This window comes from Neoarius graeffei, chromosome 19 (genome assembly GCF_027579695.1).
Source record: "Neoarius graeffei isolate fNeoGra1 chromosome 19, fNeoGra1.pri, whole genome shotgun sequence".
NCBI lineage: Eukaryota > Metazoa > Chordata > Actinopteri > Siluriformes > Ariidae > Neoarius > Neoarius graeffei.
This window is the reverse complement of record NC_083587.1, coordinates 17685500-17710371: the sequence shown is the minus strand read 5'-3', so window position 1 is coordinate 17710371 and position 24872 is coordinate 17685500. Positions and strand designations below refer to the sequence as shown.

Sequence of the window (24872 nt, the reverse complement as noted above, 5' to 3'; positions counted from 1 at the left end):
TTTACGCTGACAAATAAGAAAGGGTGGTGAAAGAACGACTGTTTATAGCTGCGATAACAGGAAGTGAAGCCCGGCGCACACGGGCGATTTTCCGTCGCTTGGCCGTGCAACAAGTGAAAAATTGATCCGTGTGCGGATATTCGCGACGGCGATTGTCTTGTTGCTTGCGACAGATCGCAGGTATCAAACATGCTTGATATCCTGCAACAAAAAAAATCACCAGGCAGTCGCTGACTTCTTGCAGAGATATCGCCGCGTGTGCGTGTCTTTGCGATAACGAAGCGATCATTTCCGAAGGCTAAGCCAATCCCCGCCCGCAAAGTAGTCACATGATTTCCACGTGGTCGCAGATAACGCGCACACGCAGCTACCCGAGAGAGGAAACTTGCGTCCAAAAATCGCCAAACGCTCGCGCCGAGAAGTCGCCCGTGTGCGCCGGGCTCAAGCGATAACAGGAATTTGTTCCGCGGACGTTTTTGCACAAAAATAAACGTGTTAAAAAGATACGTGAAAGAAATGGTGTTGCGTGTAGTGTTGACAAATTGCTGCAGGAGTAAAACACTTCCAGGTGTGCTGTTACAGGAAAATAATCAACTCTGGGGTTGGAGCAGTCCTGTCTTATTCCTTAAATTGCTCTGTCTGAGGAATGCTCAAGAAACTGTATGAAATCATTTATACGAAAAGGGTACACTTCCCGTTCCCCAGCATGCGGCCTCATCGAGGACGTTGAGTGTTTGTCCCATTAAATCTGTGACTGAATGTCAGAGAAAGAGAGGACGAGATGGGAAATTGCAGGCTTTGGCTTTACTAATGTTTTACATAATTAGCCCCACGCGCTTTTTTCCTCCAAGGGACGGCTTAGGCAAGCAAATGAATAGGTAATGATTGTAGTGGCCAGAGGCACTGCGGTCTGAGCGTGAGTGGCAGCCGCCGAGGCCACTGTGACGAACACGGCTTAATTGGGCCAGGAGAAAGAGAAATGAAAGAGAGAGGAGAAGATGGAGTGCAGGGACGCTGCGTAAACAACAGACGATCCAAACAGGAATCTAATGGATTGCATGCTTGGCTTGCTGACACCTCATTGCACCAAAGGAAGCCGTACGAATATACGGTCTATATGTGGATTATACATCGGCCATGCTGTCGTCTGTGGCTAGAGTCTTCATAATGTGGTATCGCACATCCATATCTTAAATATGACCTGAAGTTTTGCAATACAGAAGAAGAAGCAGTTTGGATTTGCTCGTTTTTCTGGGTTTTCTCTCTTTTTTTTAAAAAAAAAAAACCCAACAACTTTGTCCACACCCTGCAGGTATTTACATGTATTGACACGCCTGCTTTAAAAGGCCAGTGGCCTTTGCTGGTCTCTTTGCACTGAAGGTGGCTGATCTATTCGGAGCAATCCTCTCTAATCGTTGTGAGCAGGAGGAAAACACACTGCCTTTTTAAAAGCACCCGTGTCTTAAGATGTCATTGATTAAATGTTAACTGATATACTCTAGTTGGCAATCTCGTTAGAGATTCCAGTAGCCAAGATAGACAGTTTAGAGACCCAGCTGATCAATAATACAGATAAAGATTTCATCCATCAACGAGCTTCCCAAAACAAAAGGTGTGTGTTACCTGATTAGGCCAACAGGGAGCTCGTTCTCACCTCTCCGGACTGCCAGCACAGCGCAGGGGTTTGTGTGTGTGTGTGTTTGTCGATTGCCTACAAACACGGAGGATGTGTAATTACCGAGCTGAACAGTTCTGCAGATAACGTGCCTTTGACTCAGCTCGGATAAAGGTTAATCTCCTCGTCTCTGTCCTGTGAGATGGATCCTGGGCTTATATATTTATTTAAGGCAAAGACAGAGAGACCGTTAGTGAGAAAGAGTTAGACCCTGCTGCATACCAATGCCAGCACAAATGACCGAATCGATGGCGAAATGGCCACTGCTGTTTAAAGGTATCAATAAAACGTTGCCTTATTTTACACTCAACGGATAAGTGTTGCGGTTAAAAGTCCGGCGGATGTCTTAATTGAAAGTTAATTTTAAATCAATGAACGGAGTCATTTAAATATCGATCCACTCAAATTGCCGACACGTCGCCCACCCGTGCCCCACCCCCGACCCTCGTTCCATTACTCCTCTTTTTTTTTTGGTAACAACTTTGTTAAAACGCAATCAATAAGCCACAATTGGTGTGTTGTAAATGGAAATAATTGACAGTCAGTGCCAAAGTGCCCATGAGGGAATTTCAGTGTCTTTCCTAAGACATATATCTTTTAAAACAAGTCATGTAGTAGATGTTAATTGCGTTATGTGTCCCAGCACTCGATGGAGAAATGTGATATTGATGGGGTTTAATAGGTAATAATCAATATAGCACGACTTCTACAGTACTCATTAATTTCTTATAAGTCCCTCTCCTTTTTGTCCGAGTTGAGTTGACGCTTTATATCTTTAAGCAGCTGGACGCAGTCCATCTGCACTTATTTCTGCTCCTCGATCCATGTTAGACAAATGAGGAGAAGACGACGAGCGAGAGAAAGGCGGAGTGAGAACAGTGAACATTGTCCGTGGCCTGTGCCTATCAGCTTAATCTTATTTATTTAAAGCATATGTCTGCTTGTACTCCTTTGTCAGGGTCTATTAGAGCCACGGAGAGCCATATGACATTGTTTAGGCGGTAATGAAAAATACTTTTTTGTTGCATGTTTTGATGGAGGTTAAAGAGAGCGAATAAACTCGTTTGCTTTTGTCCGCAGATATCATTTCCCTGCAGTTAGCGGTGAGTCTTGTCCTTCTAACCCTTCTAACCCTTTTCCTCCTCTTTTCTTGAATCTCTCCCAGACATTATAAACTCCACGCTTGTGAATTTTGTTTGATTCGGGGCCCAAGCAGTCTAATTACTTCTGGCTTGTAATTTTTTTTTTTTTTTTCACCCTCGCGTAAATTCAAATCAAAGCTGGTCTGAACTTAGACTGCATGAACCCACTGAACTTTTAGATGTGTGTGTGAGTGTGTGTAGCTTTCACAGAGTAGCGGTTATGACCCAAACCACATCTACTGTCATGGCAGCTGCTGAAGTAGCCGTTATAAGCCCTGCAATGACCTGCAGGAGTTTGACTGTATAAATAACTACTACACGTACCTGCTTATGGGAATGATCATTACATTGGTTTGTTTATCGTTGTTGTTTGGGTTTTTTTAAGGCTTTGTAGCAGGAACTGAAATGAAACTCTCGTACGCCAACCATAGTCCTGGGATGGTGCAAGTGCCAGTTCAGAGTTGTGAACCTTCTAAGAACCAGTTTCCTTTTCCACGGGCTAGAAAGCCACGACAGATCCACGTCATTACAGTACATCGCTGTACACGTCTGTATATGTCCAAGGAACTTTAGCGCAAAGCACAGCAACAGCAGACTACATCATCACTTTACAAGTGTTGCTCCTGGATTCGCAAAGCCTACACTGGCATCCAAACACAACTGACCCAGTGCTTTTGTTGGTCACGATAATCCCATCCCCAGCCCCTGACGTAAACGGGTATTGGTTGTAGACAAGCAAATTCTTGGTTCTGCTTTTGAACCACGAGAGACGGTTCTTTTGCTGTTGACACAACGATTACGCAGTGGCTCTGAACCGACCCTCAGACTGCCTTGGTGGGAAAGGGGTATTAGAGCCAGCCGTTATGGGAAATTAACCAGTGAGGGGTGGTGTGATGAAACAGTTACCACCCCAAAGTTGATTATTTTCCAATAACAGCATGTCTTGAAGTGTTTTATTCCTATTATACCACACCAATTTGCCAACAAGTAGCATTTTCATTGAGTAAAGAACAACACATCGTACATTTTGTTTATCTGTTTATAGTTACATTTAATGTTACAAAACATTATCGAAACTATAAACAGTCAGGGGCGGCACGGTGGTGTAGTGGTTAGCGCTGTCGCCTCACAGCAAGACGGTCCGGGTTCGAGCCCCGTGGCCGGCGAGGGCCTTTCTGTGCGGAGTTTGCATGTTCTCCCCGTGTCCGCGTGGGTTTCCTCCGGGTGCTCCGGTTTCCCCCACAGTCCAAAGACATGCAGGTTAGGTTAACTGGTGACTCTAAATTGAGCGTAGGTGTGAATGTGAGTGTGAATGGTTGTCTGTGTCTATGTGTCAGCCCTGTGATGACCTGGCGACTTGTCCAGGGTGTACCCCGCCTTTCGCCCGTAGTCAGCTGGGATAGGCTCCAGCTTCCCCGCGACCCTGTAGAAGGATAAAGCGGCTAGAGATAATGAGATGAGATGAGATGAGATAAACAGTCAGTCCTTGACTTGTAGTTCCAGGGGCGTAGCTAGGATTTTTCAAAGGGGGGGGGGGTCACACACTGACTGGCAGCCTGAGTGCATTATGTAACAAAAAAAATAATTACCATTGCTAGTTTTAGGCAGCTTAGAAACCGTCTCTTCCATTATCGCTGTTTCGTCCACGTTTTCTTGATGTTGTGTTCTAGAAACGGCACTAAAACTTAGCTTCAAAGCCACAAAATGTAACTTTGATGGAAAAAAATGTATAATAAATTGCTACCTCTCTTCACGTCGAAAGAAGGAAGAAAGTTACGCTTGTTCTGACATGGCAAATTATTAACACGAGGAAATACTCGTCATTCGCAACTAAAAAGACTGCAGCTACACTGGCAGCCTGACCATGCTTTCTAGTGCGATCGTGTTGCGCTTGCGTAGAACTGTGTCAGTCCCGCGTGCACCTGAAGGCGCGCCTCGGACTGCACGCGAGCCTAACGAGCTCCGGCACGCGCGCCGTTAACAAAAAACACCTGTCTTTAATCAATGAGCTGTGTTTGGGCTATTTAAGGACCGCGCCCATGCAAGGACGATGCGAAGTATTACGCCGCGTCTAGTGTGCCTTATAGAGCCTTGTTCCCCGTTCTTGTTGACCTCCTGGTTTTTCGACTCCTGTTTCTCGTCCCTTGATCTTGTATAGTTTTGCCTCTAATATTCTGTCCGCGCCTCGATTGACCTCCTGCCTGTTTCCTCGATTACGACTTTGCCCGCTGTTTCGGACTGTTTGCCTGTTGCGTGCGTTTCACGCACTTTATGCTCATATTGCACTGTGTATTATTTAACATATCTGTACTTACATCCGCCTCTCCTGCACACACTCTGACAAACTGGGTTTTCGCTCCCAAACCACAGGAAGTCCATACAAGGTTATAGAAACCCTAATGAGGCTGAGATGACAATCTAGTTTAAAAAAAAAAAAAATTAGAAAAATTACAGTGGGCGCTTTACTAATATTCTTATGCGGCTATTGTAAAAATTTATGGTCCGACAAAGGGGGGGGGTCACAGGCACCCTAGGACCCCCACTCCCCCCAGCTACGCCCCTGAGTTCACAAGACCAAAACATGCAGTTAAACAAAACCTCCTCTGTCCTGAAGATGTCAGAAAACATAAAGTTAAAGCTTCAGCTTTGACTGATACAAAGCACTGACACTGGAGACTCCTTCTGTAAATGTTATGTTTTATTCTATCCACATTCACTGGATATGAGCAGTCGCACGCTCTGATTGGCTACTCTACTACTAGGATATCAGCTCATATACCGTGAGGAGAGAAAAGCAAAATGGCGGAGCGTGTTACTGAACCAACCAAGTACGAAATAAAAACTCTGCTCGAAAACAAAACCCCCAAAAAATACAAAAAAAGCAGCAAAATATGGAATAAAAGTATTTGATGGAAAGAACATGTCTTTTTTTATTCTTCAAGAATTATTATTATTATTATTATTATAGCATTTTTCACAAATTGCAACTGTCATTTCGCCGGTTTGTTTACATTCTAAGCGGAAATGATTTTGTTGAATGTTTTGTATAAAGTTTTTTTTTAATCGAATTTGCAAAAAGTAAAAATAAAAATGGGGCGGCACGGTGGTGTAGTGGTTAGCACTGTCGCCTCACAGCAAGAAGGTCCGGGTTCGAGCCCCGTGGCCGGCGAGGGCCTTTCTGTGTGGAGTTTGCATGTTCTCCCCGTGTCCGCGTGGGTTTCCTCCGGGTGCTCCGGTTTCCCCCACAGTCCAAAGACATGCAGGTTAGGTTAACTGGTGACTCTAAATTGAGCGTAGGTGTGAATGTGAGTGTGAATGGTTGTCTGTGTCTATGGTGGGGTTTACATTAGACCGTATCAGCGGATCATCAGATTAACGTTTTTAAAACAATTAGCGTGCACACAGCAACACCAATACACGGATACGCTCGGCTCCGCAGGCATCCTGCGCTCCAAATCACTCCGCCCTGAACAGCGAGTGCCCTCTGGAGGGTGCGCACTCCGGCCCTGCGCAGCTCACAGAGCGCGCGAGTGAAGCGCACGAGCAGTGATTCGGGACTGAGCCGCTGTGTGTGTGATCCCAGCGCATATCACTTACCACTTGCAAGTGGAAGGATGGCAAGCCTAAAGACAATCATAACTACACAATGGGCAGTATTTGCATCAGTATTTGCAGTATTTTCATACTTTTATACTCTTTAATGAAAGGTGGTACAAGGCGGAAGTCCGTGCCGTTTTTCAGCAGTCGTGTCACATGACCAACGCCAGCGAATCAGGAAGGTGGATGTCACAGTGACGTTGTCCAATGACGACGCCAGCTAGAGCTCAGCACAGCGTATCCGCGTATTCTGAATGTTTACACAGCACCGGACCAGACACGATCTGGATTGAATACGTGGACGCTGGCAGATTCTTGTTTCCCGGCGTTTCCAGGCGGTTTAATGTAAACGGACAGTGCATCCGCGAAGAAAACGAGACGGATACGGTCTAATGTAAACTTGGCCTATGTGTCAGCCCTGTGATGACCTGGTGACTTGTCCAGGGTGTACCCCGCCTTTCGCCCGTAGTCAGCTGGGATAGGCTCCAGCTTGCCTGCGACCCTGTAGAACAGGATAAAGCGGCTACAGATAATGAGATGAGATGAGAAAAATAAAAATGCTCTGTTTCTCAAAATCCAGTGAATGTGGATAGAATAAAAGAGTTATTCCACTCAATCTCGTCGTACACGGCTTACAGCCGCTATCAGCTCATGTACGACTCGATTTCGTGGAATAACTGTGAAATATTATGTTACGTCTCTGCCCATGCGGCGCAGTCGCCGTACCCGTGAATGAGCTGTTAATATTAAAACGATAACTTATTAGAACCAGTGCATTAACATAACACCTTCTGACCAATCAGAATCGAGAATTCAACAGCACCATGAGATAAAAATATAAGAAACGTCCTAATTAATTCAGTATCACATGTTGGATCGTCGCCGTTTGAATCAATTGCGCTTGCTATTGTTCAAAAGATTGCAATCGGTGTCCTCAATCATATAGGAATCCATTTTGTTGCGTATTCATACATGAAATATATAAGATGATGCAAGCATTGTGTAATATCTCAGACTTCAAATAATTTCAGGAAGCTGGGAAAAAAAAATACATAGAAATATGAAATATTAGACCTGTCCAGAGTGATGCACAGCACCGTGCGTTATTTCAGAACAACTGACGAGACTGCACAGCAATCGCCAACGACGTTATGATGAAACGAATGTGTTTGGAAAGTAGTGATTAAAATCGCTTAAAATGACTATACAAAGATAATTACAGTATAATTTAATAACATATTGCTTTTTTCTTAAAATACTGTATGCCATATAAAACAAACCGCACATTTCAGCATGTGGTTTGTATTAGTCAGGTTTCTGTTGTATCACTGGAAAACAAAACAGCGTTTTTAATTTTGAGAAGAAGAAGAAGAAAAGGTCCAAACTCCAAGCCTTTGAAGAGGAGGGTAATTAACTTTTTTAGATTGACTTGTACTCGTATATAATTAGATTTAATGGTTTCTTAAAGAGATAAACGTGTATTTGTTTCAGTTTTAGATTAAAAAAAAAAGCTATTTTAGTAAATAGAACAATAAAACAGTCCACATGGGAGCAGGCAGATGTGTGTGTTTGGGCAGATTTGGTTATTAAATGCACGAAACACGCCGACTGCTCTGAGAGTAAGGTGTGTTTCTGAGAGCAGTGTATAGCTCAGGTGTGTGCGTCCACACTGGGCTGCTGGTTTCTCGGTTCCCAGAGCAGGCCTACAGATGGGTGACAGATAGCTCTTATTTGTCTGATAGAGCTGAGCAGGGAAATGGAGCTACAGCTGGTTACTTCATTAGGTCCTCCCATTGATTGAACCCTCAGCTGAAGTGATGCTGCAGCCTCCTCCGATAACTGCTGGTAATAGAACAAAATGAATTCTTATCACAGAGATTGGAAAGGCCATTAACCCTGGCCTCCAGTGCTTTTTAGAAGTCACAGACAGGAAGCAAAGCAGTGAGCAGGAGAGGGAGTGGAAAAAATAGAAACAGGGAGGAGAGAAGGATTTAAAAAAAAAAGCAACAAAAAAAAGAAGCCATGTGCTCTGTTGGAGCCGGGGTCACGTTGGCGGCCGTGTGTGAAATTTCCAGGCCTTTTGGCTCCTGTGCAGATGAAACAGCTACCCAGGGCAGATGTTTATAATCATGTCTTGAATAAATATTGGACGGAGAATAATAAAAGACGAGGAATGGAGGGAGGAAGGGAAGGGAGGAGGGAGCAGGAATCTGTTTAAATTATTTTCAAATAGTGCAGCGAGTCTGCCTGCACGGCCTGCTCGCATCCTGTGTGTGTGTGTGTGTGTGTGTGTGTAGGCTACAGCACAACAAAACACAAGCGCTGTTGAACATCCGGGTGCGTGAAATGCTTTATAGATTAACGATTGGGCCCCGTATTTACAGATACGTACTGTACGTAACGTAAAGGTAAAAGATGTTTAAGACAAATTCGTCTTTTCTTTTTTCTTTTTTGCAATATTGTGTGAATCTGTTTAGAATCTCATGCTTGAAATGTCATTTTCGGCGAGTTGTCCATGACATGTTATAGAATGAAAAATGTACCTCTTATTTACAGTAACTGTATGATAACTGAGCATTCACCCCTGTGAAATATTTGGTGCAGTATATTCCAAATTTACTGAAGATCACGAGAAGAAAAAAAATCAGTTCTCTCACTCTATTTATTACAGCATTTTTAATATATTGATTGTTTACATGGATGCCAGGTAAACATATTTTCATGTATTTGCTAAATCTACGTTATTAAATCTCTTACTTACAGTAAGTTACTAATTTAAAAGGAATACGCAGCCTTTCGGCAACGAAACCTCGTGAAAATTCAATATTGTGCAAATTCATTCAACGGTTTCTTAGATTCGATGTTGAAAAAGTGATCTAATTAAAAAAATTATTATTATTATTTTTATTATTATTTTTTTAAAGACAGCACCACAGTTCTCTGTATTAATCAACATTAATCATTAATGTTGGTGAAAGCAAGTTGGGTTTTGTGATAGTGCAGCAAAATGGATAACTTTAATCTCAGACGTATATGACAGGTGGAAAAGAGAGAGAGAGAGACTACTTCACATGGCAATGATTGCCGATTCGTGCGAGTGCTGATCCGAGCGTTTTCCTCCTAAGTTTGTTTTGACGCGATCCTTTAATAAGTGAAAAAAACAACAACTATTGACAGCAACAAAACGGCATCTGCCGTTTTTTTTTTCCTCTTCTCAGTAAGACATGTTCATAACAGTTATTATTCTAAACCTCTAGCAGAGAGCGTTCTCGTAACCTTCGGTAGTTCAGTCTTTAAAGTCAAAGCCAGATGGGCTCAATATGTGTCCCAGAGCGCAATGACGTCATGCCTCCTCTCAGCATGCGAGGAAGACTCCGGCTTTGTACTCACGCTGATTCACCCCAATCCCCCGACCCAGAGGGCTGGTAATTCTGCTGTGTGTTTGTGTAGGCCAGACTACACAGGACTTATGACCACTTGAACCCTACAGTAAGATACCATCATTATACTTTCACTTTTGTTTAAGTGTGGCACTCTGGATTTCTCCAGATGAGCACCGGAGAACGATCATTATCCGAGCTTCCATGCTATAAGGCTGAGTAATGTTTTTACAAGTGGCCTGTTTGTCATAAAATTGCACACAGTACAAGAAATTCTTATCTTAAAAAAAGGGCTGCTTGGAATAAGGATTTGAAACTATTACAGAGAAAATTTCCAATAATACGCTATTCTGCAAAAGCCTTATAATATAGGATAATGCACAGCTGCTTGGACACCTCCTTCACAATTCCTGCTGATAGTGTGTGTGTGTGTGTGCTCGTCTCCCAGGCTTAGTAGCAGCATCAGTAACACAAAGACCTAGCCCACTCTCCGCGTTGATGTTTAGTATTTTAGACATGGTACATTAACAGCATCTGGTTAAGATCTAAATGCTTGTTAAATACGGCGAAATTTGGAAAAAGAGAAAGAGGAGAGGGAGGAAAAAAAGGATTTGGGAGAAAACGGGGTGAGGGAGTGGCGCAGCAACAAGTCAGTAAAGGTTATTATCCTGAAAGTATTACAACTGGCCCCTGACAAAGTGGTGCATGGTGTAGGGTTTCAAAGATTCCTTTAAAACACAGGGGCCAAATGAAAAGCACGAGGGGAAAGAATGTGACATCACAGAGGCCATGGAGGCTCAGACCTAAACGCGTGGAGCGAAAATTAGTCTCCACACCTCAACGGGATGAGACAGTCAAGACATTAGAACTGTAAAGACACCGCAAGGCAGAAAACAACGCCTTCACACAGCGTGCTTCAAAAACAGGCCTTAATTTGTCTGATTTTACAAGTTAAAAGGGGTTATTATTGAATTGTATTGAACTGGCTTCTTAGAATGTAGGATGGTTTATTATTGTAAAAAAAATTAACCACACGTGAACAAAATACAGAATTCTTGCTGTACTTTAAAGGTTGTTGGATGAACATAAGTAAACAAATTTGTGAGTTATTTTAGTGTTTTGTCACAGCAAATTACATTTGGAGTGAAAAGAATTAAGGAGACTATTTACAGTACATTAACAATAATAATAATAAGAAGAATATAAAGGAGATGAATAAGAAGAAGACAACAATGAAGAAGCAGATGAAAAAGATTATTATTATTATTATTAGTAGTAGTAGTAGTAGTAGTATGACTATATATTAATAAAGAAAAAGCCGATATCTCACTCTTTCATCTCACAGTAAGCATGAAGAACAGGCTGCACGTTACACACGAGGTCGTCCATTAATGAACCGGCTCATTTCATAAGCCACCATGTTTCCACTGCCGGGTTCAGTGAGTGGGTGTCTCCTTTACCAGCCAGATAATGACCAGAGGAAGGTGTTATGGCACCCATGGGGAGAGAGAGAGAGGGAAAGAGGGAGCAGCCAGGCCTCCCTGGTTGTCATTAAGCTCTCACAACACAAAAAAAAGCGTGCTTTAATGATATGAAAGTTAGCAGGCTTGCATTTGTGATGCTCCACATGCAGTACACACATCCGTTATTTCTGCAGGAATGTTGTAACTGTGCAGCGAGCACTGCTAACCAAGACAAAATAAATGAGAGCTTAGAGAGATTAAAATGATGTGTGTGTGTGGTGCACATTTGGTATGTGAGGTGTTTATGGTGTTCATTGGGTGGAAGCAAGCAGGCAGTAGAATTGTCCATAGCTCTAGTGTTTGACAGGTAAGAAACCTCGCTGTACACACACACACACCTCCATAACACATGCAGATTACTCAAACTATCGCCAGGGTCACGCACAGGGCAGACACACCGCCATGATGTATAGGATAGCATGTCTGGGAATTTCTCTCGCCCTCAAACGCCAGCATACCAGAGAAGCTGCAGAAGTGCAGAACACCCCTGCGAAAAGTGAGGAGAAAAAAACAACGTGATGGAGAGGGGAAAAAAAACGTCTGATGAGACCCAGATGATAGGTCCTTAATTCTTTTTCTTTTTCCATAATTTGCTCCTTTTCTTTAACGCATTCTAAAATTGTGATGCCCCCTCGAGGTAGAGACACTAGCACTTTGACACTTCATTTCCCAGCCTGGGGGGAGGGGCGGGGATGGGAGGGGTCAGTAAATCCAAACGTCACACTCTCAGACCAGCCTGGAGAGGGGGATGAGACAGAGAGATAAGCAGGACGAGGAGGAGGGGTGACTGGTAAAGGGGTGGGGTCAGAGGGGAGGTGTTGCAGGCTTTCCGCTTGGCCTTGAGTCTCCATTATTGTGCTTTTTAACCAAGTCCAGTCCTGGTCAGAGAATCAACGCGTCTCAGTGGACTTCCTGTCAGTCGTTCCGTTCTCATCTGCATCGAAAAAAACTAGAGCGATATTGTGATCACGATTTATTTTATTATTATATATTATCTACACGTCCTGACACGTTGCTATTTTTTTGCGAATTAGAATATGCAGTCGTCAAAATAGCATGTTTTTGTAGGTTTTTTTTTTTTTTTTCTTCAGCCAGCTGCCACCAGTGACAGGAGATATTTCATCCTGTTGTCAGAATATTATTAATAAAACATTAGGACTAGAGTGCGGCACAATTTCTCCTTTCAATCACTCCCAGCATCTGCCATGAAAATTTCATGCTGTATATAATTTCCACTTAATGTGTTGCACTTAAGATGTCGGCGCCAGCCCTGCATGGGGGATTGGAAAGGGTTAATTATATCAAGCATCCGCCTGAGTCCGAGGCCTCACGCTTACCAAACAATGACTTGAGTGCGAGAATTCAAATGTAGTTGTGACCTATTAGCTTCCTCATGGTGTATATATATATATATATATATATATAAAGTTCTTTTTAAGGGTTTGTAAATCAGTGAGTGCAGTAATTGGTTGCTCGAAATTTCATTTTACCTAATTTATTTATTCTGAAAAATTTCAGTTTCATTTATATACAGTATCCATCTATTTTTTTTATTTCCTGACATGCGGTATTGCAGAAGCAGCGTGAGCTGAAGAGAGGGAGAAGCGAGCCTGGTTATCTGGCAATACTCAGCCTGCTAAAAATTCATTAAAATGTGACATCAGTGCCGTGAGAGACAAATGATCTGGGGATGAAAGGGAACAGTGGGCCTTTCAGGGATTAGAGGTGCGCAGCTTCAACCTAGCAGCTAACAGCATAAACAGATTAATCCACTGGCGGCATAGCGGAGATCCACGGAATTATTAAACACGCACGGGGAGGGAAGGAAGGATGGAGGGATGGATAGAGGGAAGAAAAAGGGAAGCCAAGCTGAGGACTGTTGTAATCTGCCTAGTGCTAACAGTCTGAAGAGGTGTGTGTGTGTGTGTGTGTGTGTGTGTGAGAGAGAGAGTGAGAGAGAGAGAGACGGCCCTCATCCACAGAAGTACACCGGTAACGTGGGTAACCCCGTCACTTCCTGTGTGCTCACTTATAGAGGAACCAGGTGAGGACACCGAGGGACCGAGACGAGCTTCCTCAGTGGCTGCGGCCGAGGACAAAGACACAAGCGAGAGAGAAAGCCAGGAGGGCAAGAGGACAGAGAAAGACTCCAGTAAGACCTTTAGTTTTGGTCTTTTGTCTCTGGCACCCTCCCTCCCTTCCTCCTCCCTCACTTACTAACCCTCCCTGTTAATACACACTAACACACACACACACACACGCTCATAGTGTGCCTGGGCTCCTAGCTCCTCTGCCTCTTTCATCTCCACCGTGGGGCTTTTCCTGCTAATAATGGCTGCATGTGTGGACTGCATGTGAATGCTATCACAAGCCTCCCATTGACCCATTTTAATCATAACCATGTGACTGCAGAGATGTGGAGATGCGGAATATTACAGAATGACCTGTGAGATTGTTCTTCTTTTTTTTTTCAAAATCAAATCAGTTGCTTGTAATTTTTAAGCGCCTTTCATTAATCTTCAGTGTACTTGCAATTCCTGTACTGATGACATATTCATTTTGCGTGAGGATTAGACAGCACTCGTCTTACCGCACCCGTGCAACCCTTCTTTTTCTCCCCCTCCTTTTAAATCAAAGCAGTACTCCACCCACCATTGTGCCAGGCTTTAACTTCAAATCTACATTTCTGTGTAACCGGTAGGACATTAATAAGGACAACAATCTGTACAAAATAGCATTGTGCTGCGATCAGGGAACAGCCCCTGGAGCTAGCATCTGGCACTGTTACCTCGGGCTTTGTTATATTTGCTTTGCCAAATAAGAATTCATACACGCCTTTTTTTTATGTATGAGATGGAAATCTGTGGTCACCATGAATATTACATCGGCTGTCTTTTCATACACGCCATACCTGGAGCTACATAATGTTGGGTTCAATGGTGCAGAAGAAACGCTGAAACAGGACGGAGCCTATTAGTTTAGCTAGTCATCTATCTTTTAGTCATATATCTGTGACAGGCCTGTCTGAGGCAGCGGGCGAGAATTTGCACTTTGTATTATACGCAGCATCATTTAACATCTCAGATCTGGCGAGGTCAAACGTGTTTTTCGTTTGTGCTAAATAGCGCTTTTTTAAGGCGACACTTAAAACTCAAACGGATGCTGCTTCGATTTATGAAGACGTTAATCCATTATTGGTGAATGGAACAGTCAAGGTTTATGCGTAACACGTTTAAGTGTTGAACTTGTATGCTAAGTATGTTTTTTTTGTGAATATCAAAACATATCCCAGAGATCTTTACAATATCCAGCTGCTAGAATTTGTGCTTGTGATCTCCCTCATTTTAATTCACTTTCTCATTATAATCTAGTGTCACTACGGATTAATCATAATTATAATCCAAATTGCATTTTTCATGCAAATGTTCATAATCTGGATCAACTTTGTTTTTGCTGAGATGTTAATAATATGTACAGTGGCTCTGGGCGACAAAAGTAAGCCCATAACCATTAGGAGAGATGAAAACGATCTGTCATTAATGCTCACATGTCCTGCACACCTCCTTTAAATTAATACGGAAATTAATCCTTGTTCATAACACCATTTTTTATTATTAATATCTAATGCAATGCTGAGGAAATACATGCAGTACATATTTACGGTTACATATTTAACCGTATTTATTAGGAGTATAATTTGAAATTGAAGCATTCCTGCTGAAACGAGCATTACGGATGTATATTAAAATGTATTAACATATCAAGTTGAAGCCCTACAGCTACGAGTTCTCTTGTCAGCTTAGTGTATCGTGGAGTAAATATACAAAATAACATGGCCGATCGCGTCCTGTCTGACCTCGAGGTTCAAAACGTGACACTCAGAGCTTATCAAGCGAAGCTTAATTCATGACCTTAAATTCCGTATCTACGTAAATCACTAAAGTTACTCGGAGTCCCAGACCCGGGATTATTTATAGCACTGTAACCTCAGCCAGACTGTTGGGTCTGAGGTCCAGGAAATTGAATAGTAAATTCATGCCGCCTTCATCAAGCAGGTCCTGTATAATTGACATTTGCTGGAAAAAGTGTACCGACGTATTATTTATCTATCGCACATGACAAAGCGGTAAAGTTTTATAAGTACTAAAAGAAGGTAGACATAAGCAGCAGTGAGATCGCTGCTTTTTGTAGGACAATCAGAGGCCTTGTAGAGATCTCTGACAGTTGTAAATAAAGATGGGTGGCCAGCCGGCTGCCCCGCTTCTTATAATGCATACAGCTTGAATGTCATAAATCACTTTTTGATTTATCTAATCAACCAAGGTCCTGCTTCTCAAATGCATTTGTCACTGGGGGATGGGAACAATGTCACCATTATTTTATCTCCTGCTTCACTGCTTTGAAGACAAAAGGAAAAAAAAGAAAAAAGGTTATTTCAGTTAGTGGGAGGTATAAAAATATGAAAGCAAAGGAGGACTTGAAATGCATTAGCCACCCACAGCATACAAAAGCATTTAAAAAAAAAAAAAGAAAAGATAAGATGAAGGCTATAATGGCCAGGGTTTATAATTCATTCTCATTTTATCTCATTTCATTTGTGTGTCTGTGGTTTTTTTCCCCCCATATGACACAGCTCAGTATTCCTCCATGTTTATATACACAGAGAGACGGGATCGAGACGTTCTGTTTTGGTTGTTGCATGGTGTCCATTTTGTTTTGAAGTGCTTATGAAAGCAGTATGCTGATTAAGAAAATAAATCATAGCGATGGATCCTCATGTAGCACAAAATCTGATTACCCCCTGCAACCCCAATCCCCCCCCCTCCCCCGACTATACATTTACATTCAGTATGATGGCAATCAATGGAAAAGACTCATCGCGTCGTGAAACGCGTTTGCACCCAGTTGTCCGGCAAACGGCTCCTCACCCTGGAAATAATTTAGTTGCAAATTGACTGGAAGATGGTGAAAATTGAAAGTTAAAATTAGAAATACTCATAATAAACAGAGAAGAGGGGGGAAAAAAGGTCAGGAGATGCGGTGCGGCAATGAGATTGGCCCGCCTGGCAAATGAGGTTTTCTGTTTGTCATGAAATGTATGTGACATGCCTCTCAAAAGCTGCAGGGATATCAAAGCCAGGGAAAAAAAAGATTACCTAGCAATTTGAGGCTGCAGAAAATTCTCTGATGCTCTTGGAAATTTGTATTGTGCCCTTGTGGGATTGTTTTTTTCCCTCCAGTGTCACTTTCCTTGACAGGCTAATATGTCACGCTCCTGATATGTAGGATTACAATAAAATAAGTAGAATACTTCATGATGCAAAGAATTAAATTCCATGCACATGCAGTGGAAATTCAAATAAAGCAAAGACTAATATGCTCTTTAAAATCAGTGCTTTTTTTTTTTTTTTTTTACATCCTTTGCTTCACAAGAGTATTTAGCCTCCAGAGTGACCAGATGAGAGAGAGAGAGAGAGAGAGAGAGAGAGAGAGAGATGGCAGCTAGGGGTTTCTTTGTGTTCTGCATACTCGGGGAGGGGATAAATTGCGTAGAGCGAGATGGCTGGGACGCTGTCTGCGTCTGGAGATGAGGGTAATGAAAGATTTATCACTCTGTGCAGCATTCTCTAAATACAACTGGGGGGCTGATTTCCTGAATTGAGCTCGGCTGAAATGGTAATAACATTTTTTGCCTCCTCTAGTGCTCTGTGTCGGGCATGGATATTTAGGATAATGCTAGGGAAGGTGATTTGATAATCTATACACCCAAATAGCCTGGATAATGGTACCGTGACGTACAGCACAGTGATAATGCATTTGTGACTCTCCATTTATTTTGAATATCTTCATGGCTGGAATTGCTTGGCCTGTTTTTATGGTCTTTGTTTTTGTTGGTTTTTTATTTTTTTGGTTTATTTTTTTTTTTGATATTGCAGCGCTGGCAATAAAGTAGATTAGTATGAGTCAGGGTTCATTCTGTTCTTTTATATTTATGGTTCAGTGTTTGTTTGGGTCTCACTTCTCAAAGCCCTGTACATGTTTTTTTGTTTGTTTTTTTTAAACGGCCACCCTGAGCTTTGTTTAATAGCTCCGCCTCGAGTATGATGATGAAGTCGTTATTTTTTGTGAGGTGTGACTTTTGATGTGCTGGGTTTTTTTGTGTGTGTGTGTGTGTGTTTTTTGTCTTTTTTTAGGAGGTAATACACTGTCTAAAGAAACTCTGGAGAATGCGGCAGTGGGAAAGCGTGCACTTCAACAGGAGAAAGAAAACGACACTCCACCCAAGAGGCCCAGATCCGTCGAGGAGAAGACGCTTACCAATGAGCAAGTAAGTTCCTGCTTCCCATGTTTAAATTGATGGGTCCGTCTTTACATTCACGTTGAAGCTTATAAGCATTTGTATCGCATTAAATTATATGTGTTTCTAATTTAATTATAATGCATTATCCTGCCTTGCAGGACTTTGAGACATTTCTGAAATGGATTACATTAAGACAGGTGGTGGGAAACAGCACTTTAAACTATTCCCTGTAATGAGAGTCAGTCATAGTTTCAAAAGATACACGTCGTTTTTTATTTCTAATCTCACGGCAAGAAATTCCGACCACGTTTTTCGAATTAAAGACGTTGGCAAATTTCTTGAACGTCTCAAAATCGAGAAATGCACTGTGTATCTGCTTGACTATCGTGAAATATTGACCATGCCGTGATGGACGCTTTGGTTTCAGGTGCAGCAGTGTCCATACTGTAATTACAGCAGCAAGGACGCAAACCGTCTGCAGCTGCACATCATGTCCCAGCATTCCATGCAGCCCGTCATCTCCTGTCCCCTGTGTCAGGATGTCCTCAGCAACAAGATTCACCTGCAGCTGCATCTCACACACCTTCACAGTGTGGCTCCAGACTGCGTGGAGAAGCTGCTTATGACAGTACGTAAATCATTTAAATCTGTCGGGTTTGACAGATCTGACTGCGCAAAACGTTTCCTCTGCACCATATATTCCAGTAATTCATCTGAATCAAACACATTCATCTATAATAGCTTCAGTTAATGTTCATTCACTAATTTATGTTGGTTTCTGTTTATGGTGCTTTGGTGTGGCTTTACTGACACCGCATTTATCCGATATTTATTCCAGGTGGCAGGTCCGGATGTTACAGTGCCAAATAATACATTAATACCTGCACCTGTACAAGACAAAGCTCCATCTGTAATGAACTCTTCATCTGAGGCATCTGGAAAGCCCATGGGTAAGCATCATGCAGCCTTTTAATGATTACATGCATTACATTAGATTAAAAAAAAAAATCTTATGAAAGTCAAAATGATAATCTCTCAACAAGACTTCTAATATATGCCTTATTTCTTTACCCCGACAGGAAACAGCTCTAAGGATTTGAAAAATAGCACAGGCACAGACAAAAGTGACCTTGAACTTGCCATTGAGGAAGTCAAGCCACCAAAAGAGGCTGCTGAGGCTCCAGATTGGAAAAAAGCCACTGGGCAAGACAGGAAGAGCCCAGATTCCCTGCAGGAACACCTGAGCGACCTGCAGAAACGCCAGCAGCTCTCAGTCTCTGATCGTCATGTCTATAAATATCGCTGCAACCACTGCAGCCTGGCATTTAAGACATTACAGAAGCTTCAGATACATTCACAGTACCACGCCATTCGGGCAGCCACGATGTGCAGTTTGTGCCAGCGCAGCTTCAGGACATTCCTCGCCCTCAGAAAGCACCTGGAGACCGGTCACCCTGAGCTTAGTGAAGCTGAAGTGCAGCAGCTGTGTGGAAGTCTACCCCTCAATGGTGATATCACAGAGAGTGAAGCAAGAGCACTGGAAGAGGCACAAGCCTTAGAACAGGAAATGGATAAAGATGATGAGCTGGACCAAGAAGGGAAGGCCAGTCCTACCGGAAGTGACAGCAGCTCCTTGCTTGATGAGATGGGTTCCGAACCAAAGCGGACCTTGCCTTTTCGAAAAGGTCCGAATTTCACAATGGAGAAGTTTCTAGACCCGTCTCGTCCGTACAAGTGCACTGTGTGTAAGGAGTCATTTACCCAAAAGAACATTCTGCTCGTTCATTACAACTCTGTCTCGCACTTGCATAAGCTAAAGAAAGTTCTCCAAGAAGCCTCAAGTCCAGTTCCCCAGGAAACCAGCAACAATGTTGACAACAAGCCGTATAAATGTAATATATGTAATGTTGCTTATAGCCAAAGCTCAACCTTGGAGATTCATATGAGGTCTGTCCTTCATCAGACTAAAGCAAGAACTGCCAAACTGGAAACGAGCAGCAGTTCCAGTAGTGGAAGTGGAAATGGAAGTGGATCTGTACCATCTAACAGCCCTGTTCCAGTCAGTCAGGGAAACACAGAATCTGTGAGCTTACCAGTATTGCTGAACAAAGAGAACAACGTAGATACCAAAGAAGTCAACATGAAGCAAACTACTGATCATGTCGCTGTTCAGCAAAGTCACCAGTCCACCCCGTCACCAGCGCAGCTTCAGATGCAACTGCAGCATGAACTTCAGCAGCAGGCTGCCTTCTTTCAGCCACAGTTCCTGAATCCAGCATTCTTCCCCCACTTCCCAATGACACCAGAGGCTTTGTTACAATTCCAACAACCTCAGTTCCTTTTCCCGTTCTATATTCCTGGCACTGAGTTTAATATCAGCCCTGAGCTGGCATTGCATTCGGCTGCATTCGGGATGCCAGGCATGACTGGGTCATTCCTTGAGGATCTGAAGCAGCAGATGCAGCAACAGCACCAACTGGGCCAACAGCAGCATCAGCTTTCTCAGCAACAAGCTCAGCAGCAACCTTCTCAGATGCAACAGCAGCAACAAAAAGCCCAGCAGCAGAGCCACAAGCCAAAGCCAGAGCCCAATCATATTTCCGTGTCTGAGGTTCAGCTGTCCAGAGAGCTGGAAGAGCCCATGGAGAAGCAAGACAACAGAGCAAAGCAAGAGAATGTCAGTGATCCTGATAACAATAAAGAAAATAAGGATTCCAAAAAGCCTAAATTCTCCGAACCTTTAATTCCTCCGCCACGCATCATTTCTGGGGCCAGGGGTAATGCTGCTAAAGCCTTACTAGAAAACTTTGGTTTTGAACTGGTAATTCAGTACAACGAGAACAGACAAAAATGCCAGAAAAAGAACAGAGAGGAAGAAATAAATGACAAATTAGAGTGTGGTATGTGTGGAAAGTTCTTCTCGAATATGTTAATCCTCAAGAGCCACCAAGAACATGTGCATGGTCAGTTCTTTCCCTATGTGGAGCTGGAGAAGTTTGCACAGCAGTACAGAGAGGCATATGATAAGCTCTATCCCATAAATCCACCTTCTCCAGAGACCCCTCCTCCTCCGCCGCCGCCGCCGCCGCCACCTCCACCACCTCCAGCACCCCCAGCTCCAGCAACCAATCTTCCTGCCACCACTACAGTAGGAAAGGCACCAACACCCTCTCCAGCACCTATACAAGCTCCACCACCGCCACCTCCACCCCCTCCTCCACCACCTCCGCCACCCAGTGCACCTCCACAAGTGCAGCTTCCTGTCTCTCTTGACTTGCCGATTTTCCCACCATTAATGATGCAGTCTGTACAACATCCTGGGTTACCCCCACAGCTTGCACTACAGCTTCCAGCAATGGACTCTTTATCTTCTGATCTCACACAGTTATGTCAACAGCAACTGGGACTGGATCCAAACTTCTTGCGGCAATCCCAGTTCAAGCGTCCCCGCACCAGAATCACAGACGATCAGCTGAAAATCCTCCGTGCTTACTTTGATATCAACAACTCCCCTAATGAAGATCAGATACAAGAAATGGCAGAGAAGTCCGGCCTTCCGCAGAAAGTAATCAAGCACTGGTTCCGCAACACTCTCTTCAAAGAGAGGCAGAGAAGCAAAGACTCTCCTTACAATTTCAGCATTCCACCCTTGACCACACTGGAGGATATCAGAGTGGAATCCCAGATGAACGCACTAGAATTCTATAAGACTGACACGAGCATGAACAAGAGATCCTCAAGAACTCGATTTACAGACTACCAACTCAGAGTCCTCCAAGACTTCTTTGATACAAATGCTTACCCAAAAGATGATGAGATCGAGCAGCTTTCTACAGTTCTCAGCCTGCCGACACGTGTGATTGTGGTATGGTTCCAAAATGCCCGCCAAAAGGCAAGAAAGACTTACGAAAACCAGGCTGACACCAAGGACAGTGAAAAGAAAGAACTTACAAACGAGCGTTATATCCGAACCAGCAACATGCAGTACCAGTGTAAGAAATGCAATGTTATTTACCCTCGAATATTTGACCTGATAACCCACCAAAAGAAGCAGTGTTACAAAGATGAAGATGATGATGGTGCAGATGAAAACCACTCTGACGAGATGCCCGAGAACTACGAGCAGAACATAATGAAGCAAGCAGAGTCAAGTAAACAAGCCATTGTCACAGCAAGCAGCTCTGGCTCCAGCTCCCCCCTAATGCCATCACCTCGACCTGAAGTAGGAAAAATTTCGCCCAAACCTGAGATCCCCAGCGAGAAGTCAAAGCAGACCGAGAACGCCCCTTCACAAGCAGCAAAAGTAGTAGCCGATCCACGACCGTCTAAAGCTTCTACCCCTCAACCTCCTCCGCAGAAAATGCCTCAGTCACAAATGACAAGACCGCACTCCCAACCTCAGTCTGCAGCTGTCCCATCCAGTCCTCTCTCCATTGCACTATCATCACTTGCCAACAACATCCCTCCTCAAATGTTACAGTATCAGTGTGACCAATGCAAGATAGCTTTTCCAACTGTCGAATTGTGGCAGGAACATCAGCATATGCATTTCCTTGCGGCTCAAAACCAGTTCTTGCATTCGCAGTTCTTGGAAAGGCCATTGGATATGCCTTACATGATATTTGACCCCAATAACCCTCTAATGACAAGTCAGCTTTTATCCGGAGCACTTTCCCAGATACCATCACAGAGTGGATCTGGCCTAGCCTCTGCTACTAGCTCTGGCTCCTTAAAACGTAAATTAGATGATAAAGAGGATGGCCCAAATGATAAAGAAGTTGGAAATGGGGGCGATGACCAACACAGAGACAAACGTCTGAGAACCACTATAACGCCAGAGCAACTTGAGATTCTTTATGACAAGTATCTACTTGATTCTAACCCAACAAGAAAAATGTTAGATCATATTGCCCATGAAGTGGGACTGAAGAAAAGAGTAGTTCAAGTCTGGTTTCAGAATACCCGTGCCAGAGAAAGAAAGGGTCAATTTAGAGCAGTCGGGCCTTCCCAAACTCATAAAAAGTGTCCTTTCTGCAGGGCACTCTTCAAGGCTAAGTCGGCCCTTGACAGCCACATACGCTCGCGGCATTGGCACGAGGCTAAACAAGCAGGCTTTAGTTTGCCTCCAAGCCCGATGATGCCTCAGGATGAGGGAGCTGAAAGCCCACAAAAATACAATTTCATGGAGTATCCACCACTGCCACCAAAAACTGAGGCAAATGAGTACGAGCTTCCAGCTGCATCCTCCACTCCAGTCAAATCATCTGAGGCACAGCTAAAAAACTTTTTGTGCCCTTCATCCTTAAAAGCAGAAAACAGTGATGAGATTGAAGGGCTTAATATGAATTCTGCAGAAGTCTCAGGTGATAACAGCAAGATAGATTTTGATGAGACTTCATCAATTAACACAGCTATAAGTGATGCGACAACCGGAGATGAGACCAATAATGAGGTGGAGAACCTGACAGCCAACGGTGGGGAAAAACTGGGTGAGAATAAAATGCATATGGCACAAATCTCCGACATAACAGAAGACAGATTCCCCTTCAACATGGTGAGCCCAGCCCTAAGTTTCTCTGGCAAAGATAGCGAGCAGTACTTCAGTTCCAGAGACGATGACCTAGATGAAAATGCCGATAAAAGTGAAACCTCAAGTTTAGCTGATCCAAGCTCACCTAGTCCATTTGGAAGTGCAAATTCCTTCAAGGCTATAAAAGGTGGTGCAGAAAGACCAGGACACAAACGTTTTAGGACCCAGATGAGCAACTTGCAGCTTAAAGTTCTCAAGGCTTGCTTCAGCGACTACCGCACCCCTACAATGCAGGAGTGTGAAATGTTGGGCAATGAAATAGGACTGCCAAAACGTGTTGTGCAGGTCTGGTTTCAGAATGCCCGAGCGAAAGAAAAGAAGTTCAAACTAAACATAGGAAAGCCATTTATGATAAGCCAAGGGTCTCCTGATGGACCGAGGCCTGAGTGTACTCTATGTGGTGTGAAGTATACAGCTAGACTTTCTATTCGCGATCACATTTTCTCTAAGCAGCACATTGCGAAGGTGCAAGAAACCCTGGGAAACCAGGTGGACAGAGAAAAGGACTATCTTGCACCTACCACTGTCCGCCAGCTTATGGCTCAACAAGAGCTTGACCGTCTGAAGAAGGCAACCGACGTCCTTAGCTTGCCAGCCCAGCAGCAACCTGCAGTGGATAATAATGCAGTTCATGGCCTCAGCCTGCCAACTGGCTACCCAGGAATACCAGGACTCCCACCAGTACTCCTTCCTGGTGTCAATGGGCCATCATCGCTTCCAGGTTTTCCACCAAATACACCTGGTGAGTTTGTATGACAGACAATAAGTGTGCTAGTTTTAAAAACACTTTCTGCATTACATTCATACATGACCACTGGCAATCATGCTGTTAAGGAGTGACTGATGCGTTGGAATTATGAGTGACCTTTAATGCATGCATTTATTGCAAAAACACGGAACCGTTTACTTTATCAGTGTGTCGTGATTTGTACGTGATAAATGCTTTCTGTTTCGCCCTTATTTTAACGTGGACTTTGTATGACTGTGAACTGTACACTCATCAATGGTATTTAAAGCTCATGCCACAGTTTTGATCCATAACAGAACCAACAGCAGATATTCATGATCTTGTTCATGCAAATTTATGGCATGAGTTTGCAGTTATAAATTCAAATATTATCTATACCACTGTATTTCAGCTTTAGCATCTCCTGGTGCTGGCATGCTTGGGTTCCCTACTCCAGCCACCCCTTCTCCTGCCATGTCTCTCAGCAGTACCCCAACCAAGACTCTTCTGCAGACTCCTCCTCCTCCTCCTCCTCCACCTCCTCCTCCCGCTCCTCCTGTTCCTTCTGTCCCTCCTGTTCCTTTGACAGCCAGTCAGACTGAGCAGCACAGCAAAGTATCTGAAAAAGATAAGAAGTTGGAGAACCCCGTGAAGGCCAAGGAAAGAGAAGCCGATGCCCCACGCCCCGAGACCCCTAACGTGAAGAAAAGGGAGAAGCCTTTACCGGTGCTTTCGGCAATGGGAAAAGTCGGAGGCGACGCTCTGATAGACCCAGCACAACTGCAAGCACTTCAGAACGCCATCGCCGGTGACCCAGGCTCCTTCTTAGGGGGGCAGTTCTTGCCTTATTTCATCCCTGGCTTTGCATCCTGCTTCTCACCACAGCTTCCTGGTGGAGTGCAGGGAGGCTACTTCCCTCCCTTGTGTGGAATGGAGA

At 43.6% G+C, this 24872-nt stretch overlaps 1 protein-coding gene across 4 annotated transcripts in view; it reads left to right on the top strand.

Moving 5' to 3' along the window:
- Nucleotides 1–24872, top strand: part of zfhx4 (zinc finger homeobox 4) — a 92492-nt gene that overhangs the window by 65036 nt on the left and 2584 nt on the right. For 2 of the 4 annotated variants that reach the window (XM_060899758.1, XM_060899759.1), the window contains 6 exons: nucleotides 13353–13469; nucleotides 17512–17645; nucleotides 18046–18246; nucleotides 18457–18568; nucleotides 18698–23950; nucleotides 24348–24872. The exon at nucleotides 24348–24872 is cut by the window's right edge and continues 2584 nt beyond it. In XM_060899758.1, coding sequence (XP_060755741.1) covers nucleotides 13353–13469; nucleotides 17512–17645; nucleotides 18046–18246; nucleotides 18457–18568; nucleotides 18698–23950; nucleotides 24348–24872 — 6342 coding nt within the window. Of the gene's footprint in view, nucleotides 1–13352; nucleotides 13470–17511; nucleotides 17646–18045; nucleotides 18247–18456; nucleotides 18569–18697; nucleotides 23965–24347 lie in introns of those variants that run through there. The other 2 variants (XM_060899760.1, XM_060899761.1) reach the window with 2 other exon arrangements.